Below are 22,570 nucleotides of genomic sequence, written 5' to 3'. Positions count from 1 at the left end.
GCTGGGACCGAGACTGACCCTGGGGCTGCTCATATACTGCCGACGCCGAGGATTGCGGGGCCTACCTCGGTCCAGGTGTTTCAGGCCTACTATGCCTCCTCCTCCTCCCACCCCTCCTCCACCTCCTCCTCCGAACTACCATCCGTGGGCACGGCGCCATCAGTCGGTAGCTCTAGGCACAGCAGCAGTGCCGTCGCTAAGCGACAGCAGGCGGTGCTCAAACTGCTGAGCCTAGGCGACAAAAGGCACACCGCCCAAGAGCTATTACAGGGCATCACGGCGCAGACTGATCTGTGGCTGGCACCGCTGAACCTCAAGCCGGGAATGGTTGTGTGTGACAACGGCCGTAACCTGGTGGCGGCTCTGCAACTCGGCAGACTGACACATGTGCCATGCCTGGCCCATGTGTTAAATCTGATAGTGCAGCGTTTCCTCAAGACATACCCCAATCTGTCTGATTTGCTCACGAAGGTGCGCCGCATCTGTGCGCATTTCAGGAAGTCCAGCCCAGATGCTGCCACTCTCAGGGCAGCGCAGCGCCGCCTCCAACTGCCCGCTCACCGACTGTTGTGCGACGTGCCCACGAGGTGGAATTCAACACTGACCATGTTATCCAGAGTTTACCAGCAGCGCAGAGCGATTGTAGACTGCCAGATGTCAACTTCCACCAGAACTGGTAGTCAGGTCAGTCAGCTTCCTCAAGTCTACAATGAGGAGTGGACGTGGATGTCTGATATCTGTCAGGTGCTGAGTAACTTTGAGGAGTCAACACAGATGGTCAGTGGCGATGCCGCCATCATCAGCCTCACCATCCCGCTGCTTGGCCTGTTGAAAAACTCTCTGGTCAGCATGAAGTCGGAAGCTTTGCGCTCGTCACAAGAGACGGGGGAAGAATATTCCCTTGTTGATAGCCAAAGCACCCTGAGGTCTGTTTCTCAGCGCATATCGGAGGAGGTGGAGGTGGAGGAGGATGAGGAGGAAGAGGAGGAGAATGTTGGCGAGACACAAGAGGGGACCATTGTTGAGTCCTTCACTGTTCAGCGTGTATGGGCAGAAGAAGAGGAGTTGGAGGAGTTGGAGGAGGAGGAAATGGACAGTCAGGCCAGTGAGGGGAGTGAATTCTTACGCGTTGGTACTCTGGCGCATATGGCAGATTTCATGCTAGGCTGCCTATCCCGTGACCCTCGCGTTCAAAGAATTTATTCCAGCACCGATTACTGGGTGTTCACTCTCCTGGACCCACGGTACAAGCAAAATCTTGCCACTCTCATCCCTGCAGAGGAAAGGAGTGTGAGAATGCATGAATACCAGCAGGCCCTGGTGCACAAGCTGAAACAGTATTTCCCTTCTGACAGCGCTAGCGGCAGAGTGCGTAGTTCTGCGGGACAAGTAGCGAGGGAGAGTAGGCGAGCAGGCAGCTTGTCCAGCACTGGCAAGGGTACGCTTTACAAGGCTTTTGCCAGCTTTATGTCACCCCAGCAAGACACTGTCACCTGTCCCCAGTCTCGGCAGAGTAGGGCTGATCTTTACAGAAAGATGGTGAGGGAGTACGTAGCTGACCATACCATCGTCCTAAATGATCACACAGCTCCCTACAACTACTGGGTTTCAAAGCTGGACATGTGGCACGAACTGGCGCTGTACGCCTTGGAGGTTCTTGCCTGCCCTGCCGCTAGCGTCTTGTCCGAGCGGGTTTTCAGTGCAGCTGGTGGCATCATCACCGATAAGCGTACACGCCTGTCGACTGACAGCGCTGACAGGCTGACGCTTATTAAAATGAATAAAGGCTGGATTTCTCAGAATTTCCAATCTCCACCAGGTGAAGGAAGCTCAACCTGAATAATTGATCCACTCCTCCTCCTCCTCCTCATTTTCCTCCTTCTCCTCCTCTTTGTACAGTAAAGCAGAGGAAAATGGCTATTTTTTGACAGGGCCCACTGGCTCTTGCTATACTTCATGCATTTAATTTTTCTGGAGGGCCACCTACCCGGTCCTCTGTTTGAAACAATTTTTGTGAGTGCCACATACAGGCACTCAATCTATTCCATTTTTCTGGAGGGCCACCTACCCGGTCCTCTGGTTTGAACAATTTTTGGGACTGCCACATACAGGCACTCAATCTATTCCATTTTACTGGAGGGCCACCTACCTGCTCCTCTGGTTTGAAGAATTTTTGGGACTGCCACATACAGGCACTCAATCTATTCCATTTTACTGGAGGGCCACCTACCTGCTCCTCTGGTTTGAAACATTTTTGGGACTGCCACATACAGGCACTCAATCTATTCCATTTTACTGCAGGGCCACCTACCTGCTCCTCTGGTTTGAAGAATTTTTGGGACTGCCACATACAGGCACTCAATCTATTCCATTTTACTGGAGGGCCACCTACCTGCTCCTCTGGTTTGAAGAATTTTTGGGACTGCCACATACAGGCACTCAATCTATTCCATTTTACTGCAGGGCCACCTACCTGCTCCTCTGGTTTGAAGAATTTTTGGGACTGCCACATACAGGCACTCAATCTATTCCATTTTACTGGAGGGCCACCTACCTGCTCCTCTGGTTTGAAGAATTTTTGGGACTGCCACATACAGGCACTCAATCTATTCCATTTTACTGCAGGGCCACCTACCTGCTCCTCTGGTTTGAACAATTTTTGGGACTGCCACATACAGGCACTCAATCTATTCCATTTTACTGGAGGGCCACCTACCTGCTCCTCTGGTTTGAAACATTTTTGGGACTGCCACATACAGGCACTCAATCTATCCCATTTTACTGGAGGGCCACCTACCTGCTCCTCTGGTTTGAAACATTTTTGGGACTGCCACATACAGGCACTCAATCTATTCCATTTTACTGCAGGGCCACCTACCTGCTCCTCTGGTTTGAACAATTTTTGGGACTGCCACATACAGGCACTCAATCTATTCCATTTTACTGGAGGGCCACCTACCTGCTCCTCTGGTTTGAACAATTTTTGGGACTGCCACATACAGGCACTCAATCTATCCCATTTTACTGGAGGGCCACCTACCTGCTCCTCTGGTTTGAAAAATGTTTGGGACTGCCACATACAGGCACTATCCAAATTAAATTGTCTCCATAGCAGCCTCCACACGTTGTCTCCATTGCTACCTCCAAAAGTCGTCCATATAGCTGCCTCCATACATCGTCCCTTTATCAAACGAGGTGTGTCAGGCAGAAATTTGGGTTGTTTTCATGGATTCCACATCAAAGTTGTTAACTTTGTCGCCACCCTGCTGTGTAATCCACAAAATATACTTGCAAACTTTTACCATTTAGGGATATTATTTCAGCGCTTCTTGCGCATCTGTTTACATTCCCCTCACCCGCCATATCCTAAACTTATAAGAACGCTACTACACTTGATCTTATACAAAAGTGCTGTTTGGGGAGTAGCCTAGAGACAGGGGCTTGGATTTGCGAAAGCTCGCCTGGCAGCGGAGCGCCAGCTCCATGCGCATCATGCGCTTCTTGCGCATCTGTTTACATTCCCCTCACCCGGCATATCCTAAACTTATAAGAACGCTACTACACTTGATCTTATACAAAAGTGCTGTTTGGGGAGTAGCCTAGAGACAGGGGCTTGGATTTGCGAAAGCTCGCCTGGCAGCGGAGCGCCAGCTCCATGCGCATCATGCGCTTCTTGCGCATCTGTTTACATTCCCCTCACCCGGCATATCCTAAACTTATAAGAACGCTACTACACTTGATCTTATACAAAAGTGCTGTTTGGGGAGTAGCCTAGAGACAGGGGCTTGGATTGGCGAAAGCTCGCCTGGCAGCGGAGCGCCAGCTCCATGCGCATCATGCGCTTCTTGCGTATCTGTTTACATTCCCCTCACCCGGCATATCCTAAACTTATAAGAACGCTACTACACTTGATCTTATACAAAAGTGCTGTTTGGGGAGTAGCCTAGAGACAGGGGCTTGGATTGGCGAAAGCTCGCCTGGCAGCGGAGCGCCAGCTCCATGCCAAGATCCAACTAACATAGTTTTAACTGCAGCACCTTTAATCTACTACTAGTTCACTGCCTCCATACATGGTCCCCTTATCAAACGAGCTGTGTCAGGCAGAATTTTGGGTTGTTTTCATGGCTTCCATGTTAACTTTGTCGCCACCCTGCTGTGTAATCCACAAAATATACTGGCAAACTTTTATCATGTACCGATATTATTTGAGCACTTCTTGCTCACCTCCTTTGGTTCCTCTCTGCCACCCATTGGTTTGAAGCCTGAGTCCATTTAGGGTATGTCGCCATGACACTCTCTAGCCTGCTGCCGCTGCCTCTGCATGCCGTCCCCTATAGTGTCAGGGTCAATTATTGCATGTTTTAGATGCTATCTAGCTTCATTCTGTCACTCTGTCATAGCCATGCTGTTGCCCATAATTTTGGCATAATGGTGCGATTAGGCAGCCTCAGAGGCATCCATGCATGCTGCCCCTGCTGTTTCCTGTCCATTTCCGTGGTGTTTCCATCCTTTTCTGAGGTTCCCAGGTGTTTGGCCAAGCTTCCCTGTGCAGAGCCTTGGTCCCCTTGAAAAATGCTCGAGTCTCCCATTGACTTCAATGGGGCTCGTTATTCGAGACGAGCACTCGAGCATCGGGAAAAGTTCGTCTCGAATAACGAGTACCCGAGCATTTTAGTGTTCGCTCATCTCTAGATGTTACATTTGCAGAAATGCACGGTTGTCATTGGCTGGTTACTCCAGACTGTGATTTGGGGTTAGTTAGTCTTTCTCTGCTATCCTGTAAGGCAGTGATGGCAAACCTTTTAGAGACCGAGTGCCCAAACTACAACAAAGACCCGCTTATTTATCGCAAAGTGCCAACACAGAAATTTAATTTGTGATTTATGCTCCCTTTTTTGTCACAGCTTTCATTGATACCAGCCACCTGAGGACACCAATAAAGCAGGAGATAGTCCCAGGTACAGCTGATACATTAAAATAGCTCTGTGAACAGCAAGTCCTGGTCTGTCTGGGACTGTAGGAAGATACCTGGAGTCCTCTCTGGTGATGGCCTGAGTGCCCACAGAAAGGGCTCTGAGTGCCACCTCCGGCACCAGTGCCATATGTTAGCCATCACTGCTGTAAGGGAACAGATCTCAGTGTCAAGTTAGTGGGGCTCATTTACTAAGGGTCAGAACGCTGCACTTTCACCGGGTTTCCCGAATATTTCCGATTTGATCCCAAATAGCCCCGGGATTTTGGCGCACGCGATCGGATTGTGTCACATTGGCGCCGGCTTTCACGCGACAAAAATGGGCACTTACATGCACCGGGAAGAAGAAGGTGAACTCCGGCAGACCTCGGCGCAGCATGGACACCTGCTGGATATCGGGCGCACGATCTTAGTGAATGCCGGAAGAACCCGAATCAGCGTCGGACAACGCGCCGCGGGATCGTGACTGGACCGGGTAAGTAAATGTGCCCCAGTGTCCCAATATGTCTTAGCTTCCAGCTATTCCAAGAGAGTGGACCTCTCTCACCACCTATCAGGAGACAGGTCATGGAGGTCATGCTTAGCATCCAGAGGATCATCCCTGGCACTCAGCATCTTGTACCAATTCCAGCAGCAGAGCCCATCCAGCTCCTCTGACAAACAATACAGATCACAGCCACACAGAGACCCCTGGTCCAGTTCTGATATGACTTCCTAAGCCACTGACAGACCTGCTGTTCTGGACCTGCTTGGCCTAACAGTTTATCTTATACAGAATCGGGCTGGTAAATCCAGCTTTACGTGCGTCAAGGTTGTTGGTCTGATAAAGATGAATTGTAACTCTCCTTCCTGTATACACTGAGCCGACTACATGGATTCTATCATGTAAACTTTAATTGGTTGTCCAGTATATGAAAAACATGGCTACTTTCTTCCAAAAGCAGCGCCACGCCTGTTCACAGGTTATGTCTGGTATTGCAGCTCACTCCAATCACCTTAATGGAACAAACCGGCAATACCAGGCACAACCTCTGGACAGTTTAGGTGGAGCAGCTCTTGGAATAAGGCAGCCTCGCTTTTCTAAGCCTAGAGAACCCCTTTAATATTTGTAATAAACTTAATACCCCCAAAAGAATGTTATATCTAAAATCCAAATATTATATTAGTTCTTACCTAGCACAGTAAGAAGATTTTCTGGAATGTCATTTTCAACTCTTTGGCCCTTGTTGCTTTTTATTTTTAGCATATCGATCATTTTCTCCGTAAAGTAGAAGACCTTGTGAAGCACCTGCCGATCCAGCTCAGGTGGGCGGTCCTTTGGGGGATATTCATATTAACACAATTAGTAAAGTTTAAAAGATCTTCATTGCTCCAAAGACACAAAAGGCGGGATTAGTGTGGAATATTTGGCTGAAATTTCTGCAGACGGCTATTTTTGCTCTCGGCATTAGGTTCTATGATGGCAAAATCTAAAAGTTTTGTACATTTGGCATCACCATCTCTGAATCAAGGGCAAGGCTACCCAACACCTGTGCCATCACGTGTCCAAAGATCGCCATGTGTGGAGATGAGTGTCCCAGGATCAACTCTATTTTTTTGGGTAGAGTTGGAGTTGACTAGGCAAAGTATGTAGGTGTTGGACCACATTAAAAGGGTTCTCCAGTGACGACAAGTTAGCTCCTATCCATAGGATAAGGGCTAGCTTGTAGATCAGTGGGGGTCTGAGTGATGGGATTCCTACAGATCATGAGAATGGGAACCCCAGTGAAAAGAGCAGCCAGTCACGCACATCCAGCTGCTCCATTCACCATAAATGGTGCTGACGGAGATAGCCAAGCACAGCGTTCAACTACCTCCATAAAGAATAACAGAGCTGCCAGCTCTGTTCACCAGGGGTCAACAGACTCGCGTTCTAGTGATCCGTGGTGGTCTCATCATTGAGACCCCCGCTGATCGGTAAGATCTTGTTACTGGAGGACCCCTTTAAGTAGAATTATAAGTGGTGTCCACAATAGGGGAACATTATATGGTGGGCGCCAAAGGAATGGGCCATTCTATATTGTGGGGGCCGCAATGATGGAGCTAATATAGAATATTGAAGCTACATAGGGAGACATTATACAGTGTGAGGGCCAGGCAAGCACACAATGGAGCAGTGTGAGGGGCAGTGGTAAGGGGCCTGGATTACAACGTTAAATGTGTCCTTTCTTGTCCCTCTCTCTGTGACGTGAAAGTTGAGAGTAGACACTTTGCAAGTGAATGGGGTCACATTAAGACTTCTAGGCTAATGCACGGGCGATTGTCCAAGTGGCCATGTTGTAGGGTAACATAGCAATTTTTGGATGTGTAGTAGTCAAAGTCATTGTGTAGTCGTATCCTTAATCCCAAGATCATCAGTCAATCTGATATTGAATACTGAATACTTGAACATAAGTCATACCCTATATACTCCAGCTGTATACATACCACACATTGTACCAGTGCCGCACTGAAAGCTGCCACCTCCCAAACACTGGAGACATTACAGGAGGACAAGGCGTCTGTCACCCTGTTATGTACATAGCCACGATACTTCTGCTCCTCGCCTGACTGGTTACCCCACTATGTAAAGATACAAAGAAATTTAGAGGAAAAACATCCTGGTGTAGAATTTCCATAATGAACTGTCCATTTAACTAACCATTTTCATAGCCGAAACCACTTCCAGGGCGAGCTGGAGCAGTAGTGCGCTGTCACCCACCACCTGCATCTGCTCTAACATGGACTCACTGTGATTCCTTAACCACTGAGCCACGGAGACTCCCCGGGACAAGAAGAGAGGTTCCACGGACAGAGATCTATAGAGAGAAAGATAAGATTGTACTTTTCTTATAGCGCTACATTAAAACATTCCCCTGTTATTACTGCTAGGAAGCTATAGATTGACAACAGGGCGTTCCTAATTATGGGGGCGTGTCCTTACACACTGTGACACTGTCCAATCTACTGCTGTCAGATTTTGTAGAGACACGCCATTTTGCCATATATATTTATGGTAACGCCCTATTGTCAATTTATTCATACATTCTTACCGGTTTATAGCCAGCGTCCTATCCCCCTGCATATCTTCCACTTCTATCCATATCTGGATATGTCCAGCCTCCACAGTTGCCGGAACCCGTACACTGTTTGAGCTCTTCAGTCCTCGATATAAGTAAAGTTTTTGACAACTGGTGGATGAACAGATGTGTAGTGACACAAGGTAGAAGAGCTGGGTGTCCATATCTGGATCCTTCCATCCTGGCAGAGAATAATATACATAGTCAGGAAAAAGAAATTTAGTGCAAAAATTCCTCTTTATTTGGTATGGGGTTGTCGAAACGACTAAATTTTTTAAAAAATTTCAGAATTCTAGAAAATAATTAAAACATGTAATACTCATCTTACCAATTCCACAATATTCCAATTTTTACAGCTCAACCGTTTCGGCATCTTCTTCTCCAATGGAGACTTAGACATGTGACTTCTGTAGCCAATAAGACTATGCGATCACTTCAGCAGCCTGTGATTGGCTGCAGAGGTCACATGTCTGTGTGGGCACATCATTAGGGTAAGGCAGGGATTCAGAGAGCATTGAGAAATAGGGAAGTGTCTAAACAGATTGATAAGTTCAGTATAACTTCTTTTATTCCCTTCTAGCTTTCTCAATATTTGTTACATTTATAGTCATCTGGAGAACCCCTTTAAGAAAACCTACTTTATCGGTCAAGTCCCTCCCCCAACTTTACTTTACTTACAATAATCCAGCCTGGTGGCAGTGACTACTTACCTGTGCAGTGATATTCCAGAGGGGTCTCTTGCCACACTATAGTGTTTTGGGGATGTAGTGAGCATTGCCCCCCTGTAGGTGGTTGATTTGGGTTTAGGGTGATGCTCCCTTCACCCCATCCTGGTCCCATCTTCTGCATTACATGAAGGGTGAATGTATAGACAAGATTATCCTGCAATACTCCTTTCCGAATGATAAGTTGGCGCTGTGCGTAGCCGGTGGTAGTTGTGCGCTTGTCCAGGGTCAGAGGATTCCCATGAGAATCCACAGCGCTCCACCTAAACTGTACGATGAGTTAGCAGAAAATATTAGGAAATAAAATTAGAAAATTCTGGATACTTGGGTATCTTAAAGTTTACTGACAGTAGATGTGTCCTAATAAAAAGGACTGCAATTGCTACACTGTAGGCTGTCCTACAGAATCTAGACTCCACCATTCCAATTTGACCATGTCCATGTGTGTCCATGTCCATGTCCGTGTCCATGTGTTCTCATAAGTATGAGGGAGATGGTGTGAACAGATGACACTTCAGAGCAGGGAATTTCATCGGACAAACATCAACATGAGGGACCTTCCTACACCCAGACAACAGATGTCGGGAAGAGTTGAGACAACATCATATGCACATTACATTTCAGTCCCATCAAAATTGGAAGGTTTGACCAATCTAAAGGAATAGTTGCTACACTCAACCAGCGTTAAAGGGGTTGTCTCAATGTAGACTTGTATCTCCTATATTGGGTCCGACTGCTGGAAACCTATGTCCATCCCCCAGTCATTGAAAGTGTAATAACACAAGCCCCTCTAAGAGTTGTCCGTCTTGTGAGTCTCATATGAATCAAAAGACCTCCTGTATACCAATAAACAGTATCAGACTGGCCCACTAGGGTACCAGAGGATCCTCCGGTGGGCCCAGGCTCTGCACTGAAATCATCTGTTGTGTCCAAAATCCATCAAATGTATACATATTTGGTGACTGGATAGATAAAATAAGGAACATCTCACCAGGGTGTCCTTCTGACAACGGCCACATTCTTCATCCAGAATGACAGGAATCCTATTACTGATAGAAGTAGGAGATGCTGGATCACAGGAGATGCACCGGATATAGACAGGGAAAACAGAACCTTTATGGATCAAAACCTGTGTGAGAAAAGAAAGGGTTAATGACAGCCGGGTAATACTGTACATGGAATAAAGGGTACCGCCATGCCGGCCACTTACCGTCTGTCTGGCTGTTGCCTGGGATCTTCCAGGTTTCCAAACAGTCAATGTAAAACTATATGAGACATTGCCACATAGTTCAGACCGAGGAATTGTAATTTTTGGGAGATTTGGGAAAGAATTCAGAAAGCATGATGGGTCCTGATGAGTAAAATCAGAAATTTACAAAAGTTAATTCTAATTTTCTACAAAGCCAACTCAATTCATGTGGCTACGAAGTCAATTCTTAAGGCACGTTCAGATATCATCGTTTCGGAAGCCTCATAGAAGCTAAATCGGCTCCCTGGTTCCCCTGTTTTTGATACTGATGACTTATAAACAGATCCTGGACTCCCCGTCAATCATTTTTTTCCTGGATGCCTATAGAGGGTTTGGAGACCCCACACCTTGCAACACTAGTGACCCAACCAGTGACCCAATGCTAATTTTGTGAATACGGGATGAGTGTCCTTTGTGGGACAAACCTTTTAAGAAGGACAAACCTAAAAGTGAACAAAACCATCGATCTTTCTTATTTTGCTACTTGACAAATCTCTTACCTCATGGTCTCCAGGTTCTACACTCCAGTCATACTTCATCTCAGAGTCATCTTGATCGGGATCGTAAGATTTCGAGCCGTCCAGAGTCAAGTCAGATTCTTCAGGCCAGATAAGTTTTGAACCTCCGTGTATCTTGGCTACTAGAAGACTGTGAGTCACTTCAAATATATGTGTAGTGTTACGTGACAGCGGGGTTCCTTGAAGAGTGACTGTAAAAAGTAGACAGTACATCCCGATAGCCAGTGAACGTCCAGGGATGGTCAGTATAGCACTGGATGTGTCAATGTTTGGATTCAGGGTCATTGCCTGGTTATCGGATCTCCTGTAGACTCGCCATTGGTATAGCACTTTATATTTGAAGCAGTCCCTTAGATTCACAACGGCCTCAAAGTTGCCACCATTGGACCTGTTTATGACCGATGGTGGATCCACCAGCCAGGCCACTGGCTCTTTACAATCTAACACCTTTACACTCACTATTTTATATGCATTTACCATGCTCACCAGATTAAACACAGTCACGTTAGTCACAAATTCTCCCAAGTCATTGAAGCAATGTTCTATGGAGCTCTCTGAAGCTTCAATTCTTATATCATCAAATACCCAATGGAAATGTAAGTCAGAGCCATCAGATACAATAGCCCTAAATATGGCACATTGGTGCAAGAAAACCTCTTCACTGCTAACCTGTAAAGATACACTAGTCACTGGTGCCTGGACCATAACCAGAGATTGTGTCAAGGAGAAACACTCATGGCTGCTGACGTTAAGGACAACGTGAAGTGTGCCCAGTCTTAGTGGGGTAAATTCTACCCTTTGTCCAATCTGGGTAAGTGTAGGTTGATCTCCTTGTTCAAAAATCCATTGAAAACTGGGAAGATGTCCAGATTCTAATTCTGCATGTAGAAACATGGTCTTCTTCTCTGGCCAGGCAGAGGGAATGTCAAGGATCTTCAGGCCTTTGATGTTCTCCAAAACCTTTATATGAAGTATATAACTGGCATGGCTGACCTTGTTATATGCAGATGATACAATGTCATACAAGCCGGGAAAAAGGAAGATAAATTGACCACACGGTTTATGAAGAACTTGGGACAAATTCAGTTGAGGAACATCAAGTCTGAAGGTCACATCTGTGCCACGCTGGACACTTGGACAAAATTTAACTTCTTGCCCAGTACAGACACTACTCTGTCCTGTATTGACCTTGAAACCAGTTATGGTATCCTGGACAAGGAGTACATGGGAAATAGTGGCCTTACTCACTAGGTTGTAGACCATAAGTGCCACCTCATATTTACCAGGTTCCTCAAATATGTGTGACACATTCTGTGCCCCATACATGAAACTACTATTCATTCCCAACAAGCTCCATTCCCACATAAGCTCTGTGCCACGTTTTGCTGAGCCACACAATACAACAATCTGATGTGACTCTACGGCTGTAATGTTATCTGTCCCATTAAAGGTGATACTAATATTCGATAAGGATTCTTGTACTATCAACTTTGTTGATGCAGAGGCTGAACTCAATGCATTGGACACTGTGACGGAGATGACCTTCGAGCCTTGAGTAACGTAACTCAATGTCACTGATCTATTTTGGCCAGTATGTATAAAGGCACCCTCTCCAGGATCCCATGTATATTGCATATCTGTGCCAGATTGGATGTGAACCTTCAAGTCCAATGGTATCCCAATGGCAACTGCGCTAATAGGGTTTTGTATAGCTACACCACTTATTCTCTCTATGACTTGCACCCGAGTCTGTGCGTATACTCTTCCTAAGGCATTCTCCACCCAAACCTCTACAAACAAGTCCCCTAGTTCTAATGGATGGAAAGTGATGGAGGAATTTTGACTTTCCAATGTTTCAGGAATCAGTTTCCAATGGAAGGTGAGGTTTGACCCTTTTATCACACGCGCGGTAAGAGTAAGAGTTTCACCAATGCCAACATACCAATCCACTTGGGCGTTCTCTTGCCATATGCTTACACCTTGGACTTGCTCTTGAACATCTATCATAACATATGCATCAGCAGAGCTTACAGAGTTATTAGCCTGTACCCTAACCGTATAGCTACCAGGATACATGAATGTGTGTGATAGGTATGATGTTCCATGTAGATATGGATAGGACTCGCACACTGACCAGAAGTATTGCACATCATCCCCACTAGACAAAGTAGCGTAGATGTTGACTGGTTCAGAAGACTTTGCTATCACAGCATTGGGACTCAGTGAAAGGTCTTTGATAAGGGCTTGTACATATAATGAGTAGGTGGCTTCATGATGACTTACTCTATTTTTTGCATAGACACTAACTGTATGGTTACCAGACTCCGGGAAAATGTGTGTAACATTTTGTCCAAAGCACGTCGGGGAAGAATCCCCAAAGGTCCATGTAAATTGAGCCATCATTTCTGGTCTAACCTTAGCAGTGAACATCTGCTCAACACCAAGTGGGATTATGGTTCCACCATTGTGTTCAATGGCCAAAGAGACAATTGGTTTCTGCACCATCACCAAAGACCATGCTTGCTGTCGACTGACTTGGTTCCAGACTGTGACTGTCACATTGTAGTCACCTTCTAACATATATGACCAGGTGACCACTGATGATGAAGTATTTATAGGTTGGCTTCCTTGACCAAAATCCCATTGATACCAGTAATGGTGCTGGTGGTCTGGCTGGGGTTGTACTGCTGCATAGAAGAAGACAGGCTGGGATACGTTCGAAGCTGTGGGTGATGTATTAATGGTTATAGCAGAGATTTTATCTTCCACTGTTATCACTTTGCTGAAAAATCCACTCTCCGTATGTCCAGAGATTGACACTTTGATTGTATAGTTCCCAGTAGAACTATAAGTGTGCCACACATCTACCATATCTTCACTCTTGATGGATGGACTGCCATCGCCAAAGTCCCAATGAAGGATCTTCAATCTGCTTGGCATAGAGAGGTAAGCCGTAAATTTTGTGGAAATCAGGCTGGTGGTTATTCCTGGTAGAACATTTGTGACTTGTATTCTGTAGATATCTACAATCAGTGATTTATAGATGGAGTTTAGGGAATTTCTTGCAGTTACCGTCACTGTAAAATTACCCCATTGGCTATATATATGGCTAACGGATGCCCCGGACTGGTTACTATAGGTTATGCCATCTCCCATATTGAAGGTCCAAATGATGTTAGTCCCCTGGGTGACTGAGCAGAAGACTGTTATTTCTGTGCCCATCTCAGCAGGACCATTACTCCCTACTTGTAGGCCATCGATCATCTGCTCAATGGTCACCATCAAGGATTCATTAACATGGCTTCGCTCATTACTTGCAATAACTGTGACTTTGTAGGTACCAACAGACTTGTAGACATGACTTATTTGCTGATCTCTGTTTTCCACAGCTCCAGACTCATCACCAAAGTCCCAGGTGAAAATCACGGCAAAAGCAGAAGGAAGACATAGCGCAGAGAACTGAGAAGCTTTATGAAGTTCTAGAGATGAATGGTCAACTTCAAGGGTCAAGGACGTCAACAGAGACACAACCTGTAACTGCGCTGTGCAGGTGACTTCTGATCCACCTTGATATGCCATCACCTGAACTTGGTAATTCCCTATGAAAATTAAACACAGTATTAGCTCAAAGTTTGTAATTATCAAGAAGCCTACTTACCTTAACTTGGCCCAAGATCTCTCTAGAAGAGTGATGGAGGACACCCAGACTTGGAACAAAGACAGGGTAAAGGTTGCTTTCTGGTCATCTCATCTTGGGCCAAGATGGAAGGTAACGAAGGACGCATGTTTATAGCCACCATAGATGGTTTCGCTCTTACCAGGCTGGGTGTACATATGTCTTTCGGTTGCGTTCAGAGTGATCAATGACTCTTTAAGATTTTGAAGGTTCTGGAGATCATATGGAGGAGAAAGTCGTCTGGTTAACAAAGGGCTTCCATCTCCGAAGTTCCAGCTGTTGAAAAACACAGAAATGGACTGAAAAATTGGAATTTTGGTCACTGTCAGGGCCAGTTTGGATTTTGGATACAGTCCTTATGAAGACTGCAATTTCTCTCTTTGGGTGTATTTGTACAGGTAAAGGATTAAAAGGGTTATGCAACAATTGACACTTATCCCTTATCCAGAGGGTAATGGTCATACCCGCAGAGACTGGCATACCAGGGGACCAAAAGTTTGCTAAAGTGCCCTGAACCAAATGGTAACCTGCCGTCTATTCACCTCAAAAATTACAAATATATAATGGGGCAGATTTACTTACCCGGTCCGTGGTTTGTTGTCCGCCGAGGATTCGGGTCTGCCGCGATTCACTAAGATCGTGCGCCCAAATTCCTGCATCCATCACTTCTGTGCCGAGGTCCGCCGGAGTTCACCTTCTTCTTCCCGGTGCTTGTAAGTGCGTGTCTTGCGACACATTTCTAAATGTTAGAAAGACCCGCCCCCCAATTTCTGTCGCGTGCATGCCGGTGCCAATCTTGCGCGCCAAAATCCGCTGCAAAACGGAAATCGGCGGAAACCCGACTAAATGCGCTCCACGGGACCTTAGTAAATGAGCCCCAATGTGTACCTTATAGTCACATCAGATGACCTTTCCGGTGTTATCTTTAGAGACAGTTCCTGAGTCTGAGCCACAAGCAACAAAGTTGGAAACACAAGGAGTTCAGCATGGAGTGAAGGAAGAACCCCTTCTACATGGAGCATCATCGCCACCTCCTGAGAACTGACCGGGTTCTCTGCGACAACCTGAGAAATAGACAAAAAGAAGGAAATCTTCAGCGTTGGTTTGGTCAAAGCCCAAAGTGGATTCAAAATTATTTTATATTGGTCCCTTATGAAGAATGGCTGGACCATTATACAAAACTCCCTCATCCTCATAGACTGTAAGCTCTTGTGTCACCCCCTCATCCTCATAGATCGTAAGCTCTTGTGTCACCCCCTCATCCTCATAGACTGTAAGCTCTTGTGTCACCCCCTCATCCTCATAGACTGTAAGCTCTTGTGTCACCCCCTCATCCTCATAGACTGTAAGCTCTTGTGTTACCCCCTCATCCTCATAGACTGTAAGCTCTTGTGTCTCCCCCTCATCCTCATAGACTGTAAGCTCTTGTGTCACCCCCTCATCCTCATAGTCTGTAAGCTCTTGTGTCACCCCTCATCCTCATAGACTGTAAGCTCTTGTGTCACCCCCTCATCCTCATAGACTGTAAGCTCTTGTGTCACCCCCTCATCCTCATAGTCTGTAAGCTCTTGTGTCACCCCCTCATCCTCATAGTCTGTAAGCTCTTGTGAGCAGGACCCTCACTCCTATTGTTCCATATGACTGTTTGTACTCTGTAATGTAGTATGTTATTTGTATATGTCCCCTATGATTTGTAAAGCGCTACGGAATTTGATGGCGCTATATAAATAAAGATTATTATTATTATTATTAAAAGGAAATGGGATTTATGAAGTATGAGCTGATGACTGATACAGTAAGGGTGGAGGTGTGTTCTACCGGGTCTGACCATAGTGTACAACATCTGCTTGGGACATGCCCGTTACCTATGGATAGTAGTGTGGAGGGCTGGAAAACCCCATTGTGGAGAAGTGTCATGGGTCAAATGTAAGAAGAAACATACCTTTAAGTTATAAACTCCTGGTGTTCTGAATGTTACAGTGTAGGTTGCACCTTTGTATGAAAAGTCTTTGTTATTATCAATTGTCCATGTGAATGTAACAGATGAACCATGAGACACTTCAGCAGTGAACATCTAAAGCGAGAAGAAGTAGAAGCATTTTTAGAGGAGATGTTCAATATGAGTCATGATCACCGTCTGAGACAGTAGATCTACATATATATGGTGTCATCATATGGTACAGAACAGTACAATGTCATGATACACCTAAGATACATAAACAAAAAAATTCAGGCAACATTACAGAATACCCATGGATCACCATTACCTGGTAGATGTTTGCACTTACCCGATCCTGGTTTAACTGAATGTGATCAGATCCCTCAGTGCGAATGTGAAGCCCCTGGATGGCATCATGAGCCTGGACCTGTACCGTGACACTTTGGTCACCGACCTCATCGGTCAACTGGATGGAAAGGATGTTACTTTGTGGACTGTCAAAATGCAACAACATCCATGAGAATCTCAAATCCATGGAATGTGCGGCACAAATTGGCAATGAAGGTGCAATATCTGGAGGACATTCATCCTGCATAATAGATTCTCCACTCTGTAGGGTTGTGAACCACTCGACATGTAGGACACTTGTACCGCGAACACTGATAACAACCAGATTGTCCTCCTGAGTCAGCAGATGCAAAGTGTCGTTGTAAGGCGTAGGGTGGACAACCTGAACATCGGTGACGGGACTGAGGATCTTCACCTCACAAGTGGCTTTCGTTGAGCTGACTTCATTGGTCAGGACCGCAGTGATCGTATACGTCCCAGCTTCCTGAAAACCCCATAACAATGGCGACACCACTAGGCTGTTCTCTTCTGACCCATACAAGATACGGAGGTCACAAACCACATCATCAACCCAGCTGATAGGATCCTTAAGGACTGAATCTCTTAGCCATCCAACATGTGTCGTGGTAATATAACTTTGCCTCCAGAACGAATCAGAACTATAGGTGCAATGCAAGAAGGAGCCCTTGACACCCGTGTGCTGTATGGAAAGTATATCATCCGGGTACACTGGATGTGACAAATCAGATAGCAGGACCTGCAAGAGAAATAGGTGTCCATATGTAGTCCATATAACATCCTAAAAGGTTCCAACACTTTACTTGTATTGAGGATTCTAGACCCTAGTGCGATAGTCCAATGATGGGTCACCATGGGGGTTTTATAGGGCTGGTTTTCCCATATGAGACAGATTTTATGGGCCCATTCAGGCTCTTGGGTCTGGGTGTGACTACACCCCCCGTAACACCTATTATTATGTCCTTGTATGTTCTCACCTCTCTAACAACAATGATAAATTGAAGCCTATTGATATCGCAATGTCAACAATGCCTCTAGTTGATTTCCAATTACTACTCACCCCTGAAGAAGAGCGGATCACATAGTATGAAAATGCTACAACCACACATCATATGTAATCTTTCGGCAGAACCTGACAGCAAGTGTTACATTTCCCTGCAGCCCTCCCGCAGGCGGAATGAAGTATTACACAGCGCTTGCTGAATATACTAAAATATATAAAGTGTAATAAATTTTATAATCCCTTTAAAATAGACAGAGAGTCAAAGGGTTTATATTCTTTTTTATAAAATCGGGAATGTTTAAAATTTTCAAGATATTTCAAGATTCTTTATGGGTATGACATTGGGGGTCATTTACTAAGGGCCCGAATCACTCTTTTTCGTCGGGTTTCCCGAAATTACCGGTGTGTGCCAAATTGCCCCGTTTTTTTTGGCACACTCGATCGAATTGTGGCGCATAGGCGCGGGCATGCATGCGACGGAAATCCGTGGCGTGGCCGTCGGAAAACCCAATGGATTTGGAAAAAATGCTGTATTTTTTTTAAAAAATGTGTCACTTGACACGCGCTTACCTGCACCCAGGATAGGACGGTGAACTCCGGCGAACTCCGGCGGACTCGGGCGGACTTCAGCGCAGCAGCGACACCTGGTGGACATCAGGCGCACTACCTTAGTGAATTGCCAGAAGACCCGAATCCTCGACGGAGAACGCGCCGCTGGATCGCGACAGGACCGGGTAAGTAAATCTGCTCCATTATCTTTACTTACTTGGAAATTCTGCCTCTTCGAGCTGGGGGGGAAAGACAGAGGGATGTCCGCGATCGGGGAGTATAGTGGTGGCGTTCCAACATATCGAGGTGGGCGCATATAGCTCGGAGAGGTATAGATGCTGCAGGGGAGGTCAGGGCTCAGACAGCGGTCAGTAAGTGAACACCATTGTTTCCCATTGGGACAGACCCCCGTAGTGTTACATAGGGGGTGCGGATGGCAGGTAGCGAAAGGAGACTGCTGGAATACACACCCTTTAAAAGACAAAAAACAGCTTAGATTATTAATCACATTGTATGATCTATTGAAAATTATGAAAATTATAGTTTCACGATACATTATATGGTACATTATGTAACAAACATTTAAAAATACAACTCAACCCCGAAAAAATAAGATCTTCATATTACTAGATTGACAAAAAAATTCTATATAGTTGTATCTCCTCCACAGGATAGAGGATGGGTATATGATTGCAGGTGGTCCTATCACTAGGGTCTTCATTAATCACAAGACCAGAGGTCACAACTCCCCCAAAATCCTATTGCTGCCATTCAGTGCTGCAAAAATATACCAGGAGGAATCAAATGTTCTTCTGGACTACAAAATGGCCGCAGGATCTGGACTCGAGCCTGGTATTCATGTTGAAGAGGTTGGATTCCCAATTCGAGAGATAAAGGAAATCCGGAATGGCTGAACCATAGACCAGGAAACACCATCACCTGCGGCAAATTTGGAAAAACAGGGGAATATGATGCAAATTATCCAAAGCAAATATGTATAATGTATAGGATAATCAATACTCCAAGGCTGGACTTACTTCAATGTTATTTTCAAGGTCTTTGTGTGAAGGGGATAATGTGAAGTTCTCTGTTTCGGCCTCATCGAAAACGGGAACCCCCACCAGGAACACCGGGGCATCAGGGAGGGGGACTGAGAAGAGACATGTATAAGGAACGTGCTGAATTTAGAAGACTCATCTAATGGACTAGATGACCACATATTGGCGAGACACAAGTGTTAGTGACTGATGGTTGATGATGTGACGAGTGCTTGTGTTTGGAAGGTCATCCCTGATCCAGGAAACATCAGGAACATGGGGAATCAGAGGGATAGAATGCAAGAGATGTATAAGGAATGTGCATAGTGTAGAAGTCTTATGTAATGGTCTTGTGAAGGAAACCGCAATGTTTCGGACCCCTGAAGGGTACGCAAGGTCACTTAATTATCCTTTTTTTAGACACCCCTAGAACGCACAAGTTCTGAGAGGCGCCGGAAGTGATTTAATGATGTCCACACAACTTCCGGATATGGCAGAACATTAAATCCTAACCCTGAATAGCTATAAGACCCCTTTCACTAGCCTCAGAGAAACAGAGCCTTATCAACCCAAATAAGCTGCCACCAGTTCTCATTTAATATAAGTTCGGTCCGTAATGGGATTAAATAGGGTGAGGAACCAACCCGGTAGCATGTTTCTAACCGAGACTTGAACGTTAGTATACACAATAGATTGAACCTGATAGTCCACACTTTAAGATCTTTCCTCTGCACTTGATGGTAAATGGTTTCCCAGACAAAGGGCATCAGGAGAGTTCTGATTATATTAGGACCACCTCTGCCCACCCCCAGGAGGGCTCCTAGGACCCTCCTACCTCATATTAAGTCCAGAACCTTGGAGAAGTCATAGCTTCTTAAGGGGAAGTCGTAGGGTCAGGGTTCTGGTAGCATTGGATCTGGGTGAATCACTGGATCCCATTGATACCAAACCTGACCCATTTGCTATGGTCCCATTCCGAGATGTGTATATCTCTGGACCCAAGGGTGCTAGAGCCTTAAAAATTGGGGCACTATGATCCCCTGATGATAACTAATCCAAAAATGTATTTGCCCTTGGGCTGAGATTGGACCATAAGTCCATAACTGTCCCTAATCAACGTATTAGTCTAAGTAAATGAGCCCCAATGAGTCATAAAACTATAAGGCTACATTCACACTAACAGATGGAGGCCGTATATACGGCCGACGTATATACGGCCAATATACGTCCTCCATAGACGTCAATGGGCGCACGGCACCCTACGGGAGCGGTACGGTACCACTCCGTACCCGGAAAAAGATAGGACCTGTCCTATCTTTTGCCGTAATACGGCGCTGTGCGCCATTAATTCCTATGGAAAGGGGCGGGGGTGAGCTGCACTCACCTCCTCCTCCTCTCCCCGTGCACTGCCGTTGCCCGCTACGGTACGGTACGGGCGGGCAACGGCAGTGTGAATATAGCCTAAGGGTCATTTAAAAGGGGATTGTGTCGCACGCGATCGGATTTTGGGAAGCGCCGGCTTTCATGTGACACAAACCCTCCTGGAATGATAGTTAACACCCCAGCTAGCTCAACAAGGCTTATTAAGCGGAGGCTGGGGGAAGTAAGATATATTAGTGGAGGATTCACAGATGGTATGATGAACAGGACAATGGGGCAGATTTACTTACCCGGTCCATTCGCGATCCAGCGGCGCGTTCTGTGGAGGATTCGGGTCTTCCGGCGATTCACTAAGGTAGTTCCCCCGATGTCCACTAGGTGTCGCTGCTGCGCTGAATTCCGTCGGAGTTCACTTGAGTTCAGCAAGCCAGTGCTTGTCAAGCGACACATTTTTTTTTTAAATATACGGCGGTTTCTCCGAATTCGACGGGTTTTCCGAAGGCCATGCCCCCCGATTTCCGTAGCGTGCATGCCGGCGCCGATGCACCACAATCAGATCGCGTGCGCCAAAATACCGGGGCAATTCAGGGAAAATCGGTTCAAAACTGTAAAATTCGGGTAACCGTATCCAATATCTGGCATGTGGATCTCCCTTGTTCATCACAGGTCTAAATGATCACATATCAGTGAGACACTAGAGTCAGTGGCAGGTTGATAATCTAACAATCGCCTATGTTTGGAAGGTCATTCCAAGACCAGGAAACATCAGGAACATGGGGGATCAGGGTGATAGAATGACTAGAGATGTGTAAGGAACATTCTTAATGTAGAAGTATTGTCTAATAGTCTAGATGGCCATATATTAATGACTCATTAGAGGCTGTCACAGATTGATGATCTACATTCCCCTGTGTTGTGAAGGTCATCCCACACCAGAAGACATCGGGAACATGAGGTTGGTGGACTGAGAAGAGACATATGGAATGTGCTGAAAGTAGAAGCTAAAAGTCTAGATGACCGCATATCGGTGAGACAATGGAGTTATGTTGATGATCTGACGATTCCCCGGGTTGGGGAGGTCATCCTATAACCAGGAAGCATAAGGAACAGAGAGACATCAGGGAGGTGGACTGAGAAGAGACATAAGGAACGTGCTGAATGTAGACGCTAAAGGTTTAGATATCGGTTAGACACTAGACTCAGGTTGATGATCTAATAAATCCATGTTGGGAAGGTCATCCCATAACCAGGAAGGCTTGGGAACATATAATATCAACTTAATTGACAACCCTAGAAGAGGGTTGTGTAGAAAACGGACTCTTCCTCTGATGAGCATCACTGTAGCACATGGGAGATACAAGATCAATGTCACCATCTCAAGGGAAAAAAAACATTGGGTACTGACCCCCGGCTCTGCACCGACACAAAGATCGGGCCTTCTCCATACATGAACTCTTCTCATACATCTTCCCAGGTATTAATGGTAATAGTATACACCCGTCCTCTACCGTCTGAAACCCGGAGGAAGACACAGCCAAGGAAATCCTGTCCTCTTGTCTCAGAGACACGTTTACCCAGACCGGAAGGAGCCTAGAAGAGACATAGACATCATAAGATGACTTATACAGTGGGGGTCATTTACTAAGGGCCCGATTCGCGTTTTCCCGACGTGTTACCCGAATAATTCCGATTTGCGCCAATTGTACCTGAATTGTCCCGGGATTTTGGCACACGCGATCGGATTTTGGCGCATCGGCACCGGCATGCACGCGACGGAAATCGGGGGGCGTGGCCGAACAAAAACCCGACGGATTCGGAAAAACCGCCGCATTTAAAAAAGGAAATTGTGTTGCGGAGCTTGCACTTACCTTCATCCAGGATAGGATCGTGAACGTCAGTGCATTTCAGGGAACTTCAGCGCAGCAGCGCCACCTGGTGGACGTCAGAGGAACTGCCTTGATGAATCCCGGCCGGACCTGAATCCAGCGCAGAGAACGCGCCGCTGGATCGTGAACGGACTGGGTAAGTAAATCTGCCCCAATGACTTTTGCTTCAGAA

General features: G+C 46.0%; 1 protein-coding gene and 1 long non-coding RNA gene across 6 annotated transcripts in view; one reads left to right on the top strand and one right to left on the bottom strand.

Annotated features, from left to right (window-relative positions):
• Nucleotides 1–15,934, top strand: part of LOC140064999 (uncharacterized) — a 31,264-nt gene extending 15,330 nt beyond the window's left edge. Inside the window, exon 3 of the long non-coding RNA XR_011847847.1 lies at nt 13,952–15,934. This is a non-coding gene — a long non-coding RNA (uncharacterized lncRNA). The remainder of the gene's footprint in view (nt 1–13,951) is intronic.
• The window catches only part of LOC140064997 (polycystin-1-like), a 62,218-nt gene that overhangs the window by 28,846 nt on the left and 10,802 nt on the right, over nt 1–22,570 (bottom strand). For all 5 annotated transcript variants that reach the window (XM_072112389.1, XM_072112390.1, XM_072112388.1 and 2 more), the window contains exons 7-22: nt 21,918–22,102; nt 19,133–19,245; nt 18,887–19,034; nt 18,313–18,566; nt 16,527–17,282; nt 16,181–16,312; nt 15,127–15,302; nt 14,381–14,514; nt 10,545–14,161; nt 10,006–10,146; nt 9,787–9,924; nt 8,781–9,063; nt 8,044–8,251; nt 7,653–7,809; nt 7,439–7,573; nt 6,146–6,287 (exon numbers count right to left, since the gene is read on the bottom strand). In XM_072112389.1, coding sequence (XP_071968490.1) covers nt 6,146–6,287; nt 7,439–7,573; nt 7,653–7,809; nt 8,044–8,251; nt 8,781–9,063; nt 9,787–9,924; nt 10,006–10,146; nt 10,545–14,161; nt 14,381–14,514; nt 15,127–15,302; nt 16,181–16,312; nt 16,527–17,282; nt 18,313–18,566; nt 18,887–19,034; nt 19,133–19,245; nt 21,918–22,102 — 6,719 coding nt within the window. The remainder of the gene's footprint in view (nt 1–6,145; nt 6,288–7,438; nt 7,574–7,652; nt 7,810–8,043; nt 8,252–8,780; nt 9,064–9,786; nt 9,925–10,005; nt 10,147–10,544; nt 14,162–14,380; nt 14,515–15,126; nt 15,303–16,180; nt 16,313–16,526; nt 17,283–18,312; nt 18,567–18,886; nt 19,035–19,132; nt 19,246–21,917; nt 22,103–22,570) is intronic.

The sequence above is a fragment of the Engystomops pustulosus genome, chromosome 6 (genome assembly GCF_040894005.1).
Source record: "Engystomops pustulosus chromosome 6, aEngPut4.maternal, whole genome shotgun sequence".
NCBI lineage: Eukaryota > Metazoa > Chordata > Amphibia > Anura > Leptodactylidae > Engystomops > Engystomops pustulosus.
Note: the sequence above shows the minus strand (reverse complement) of the source record. Positions and strands in the feature narration are given on the sequence as shown.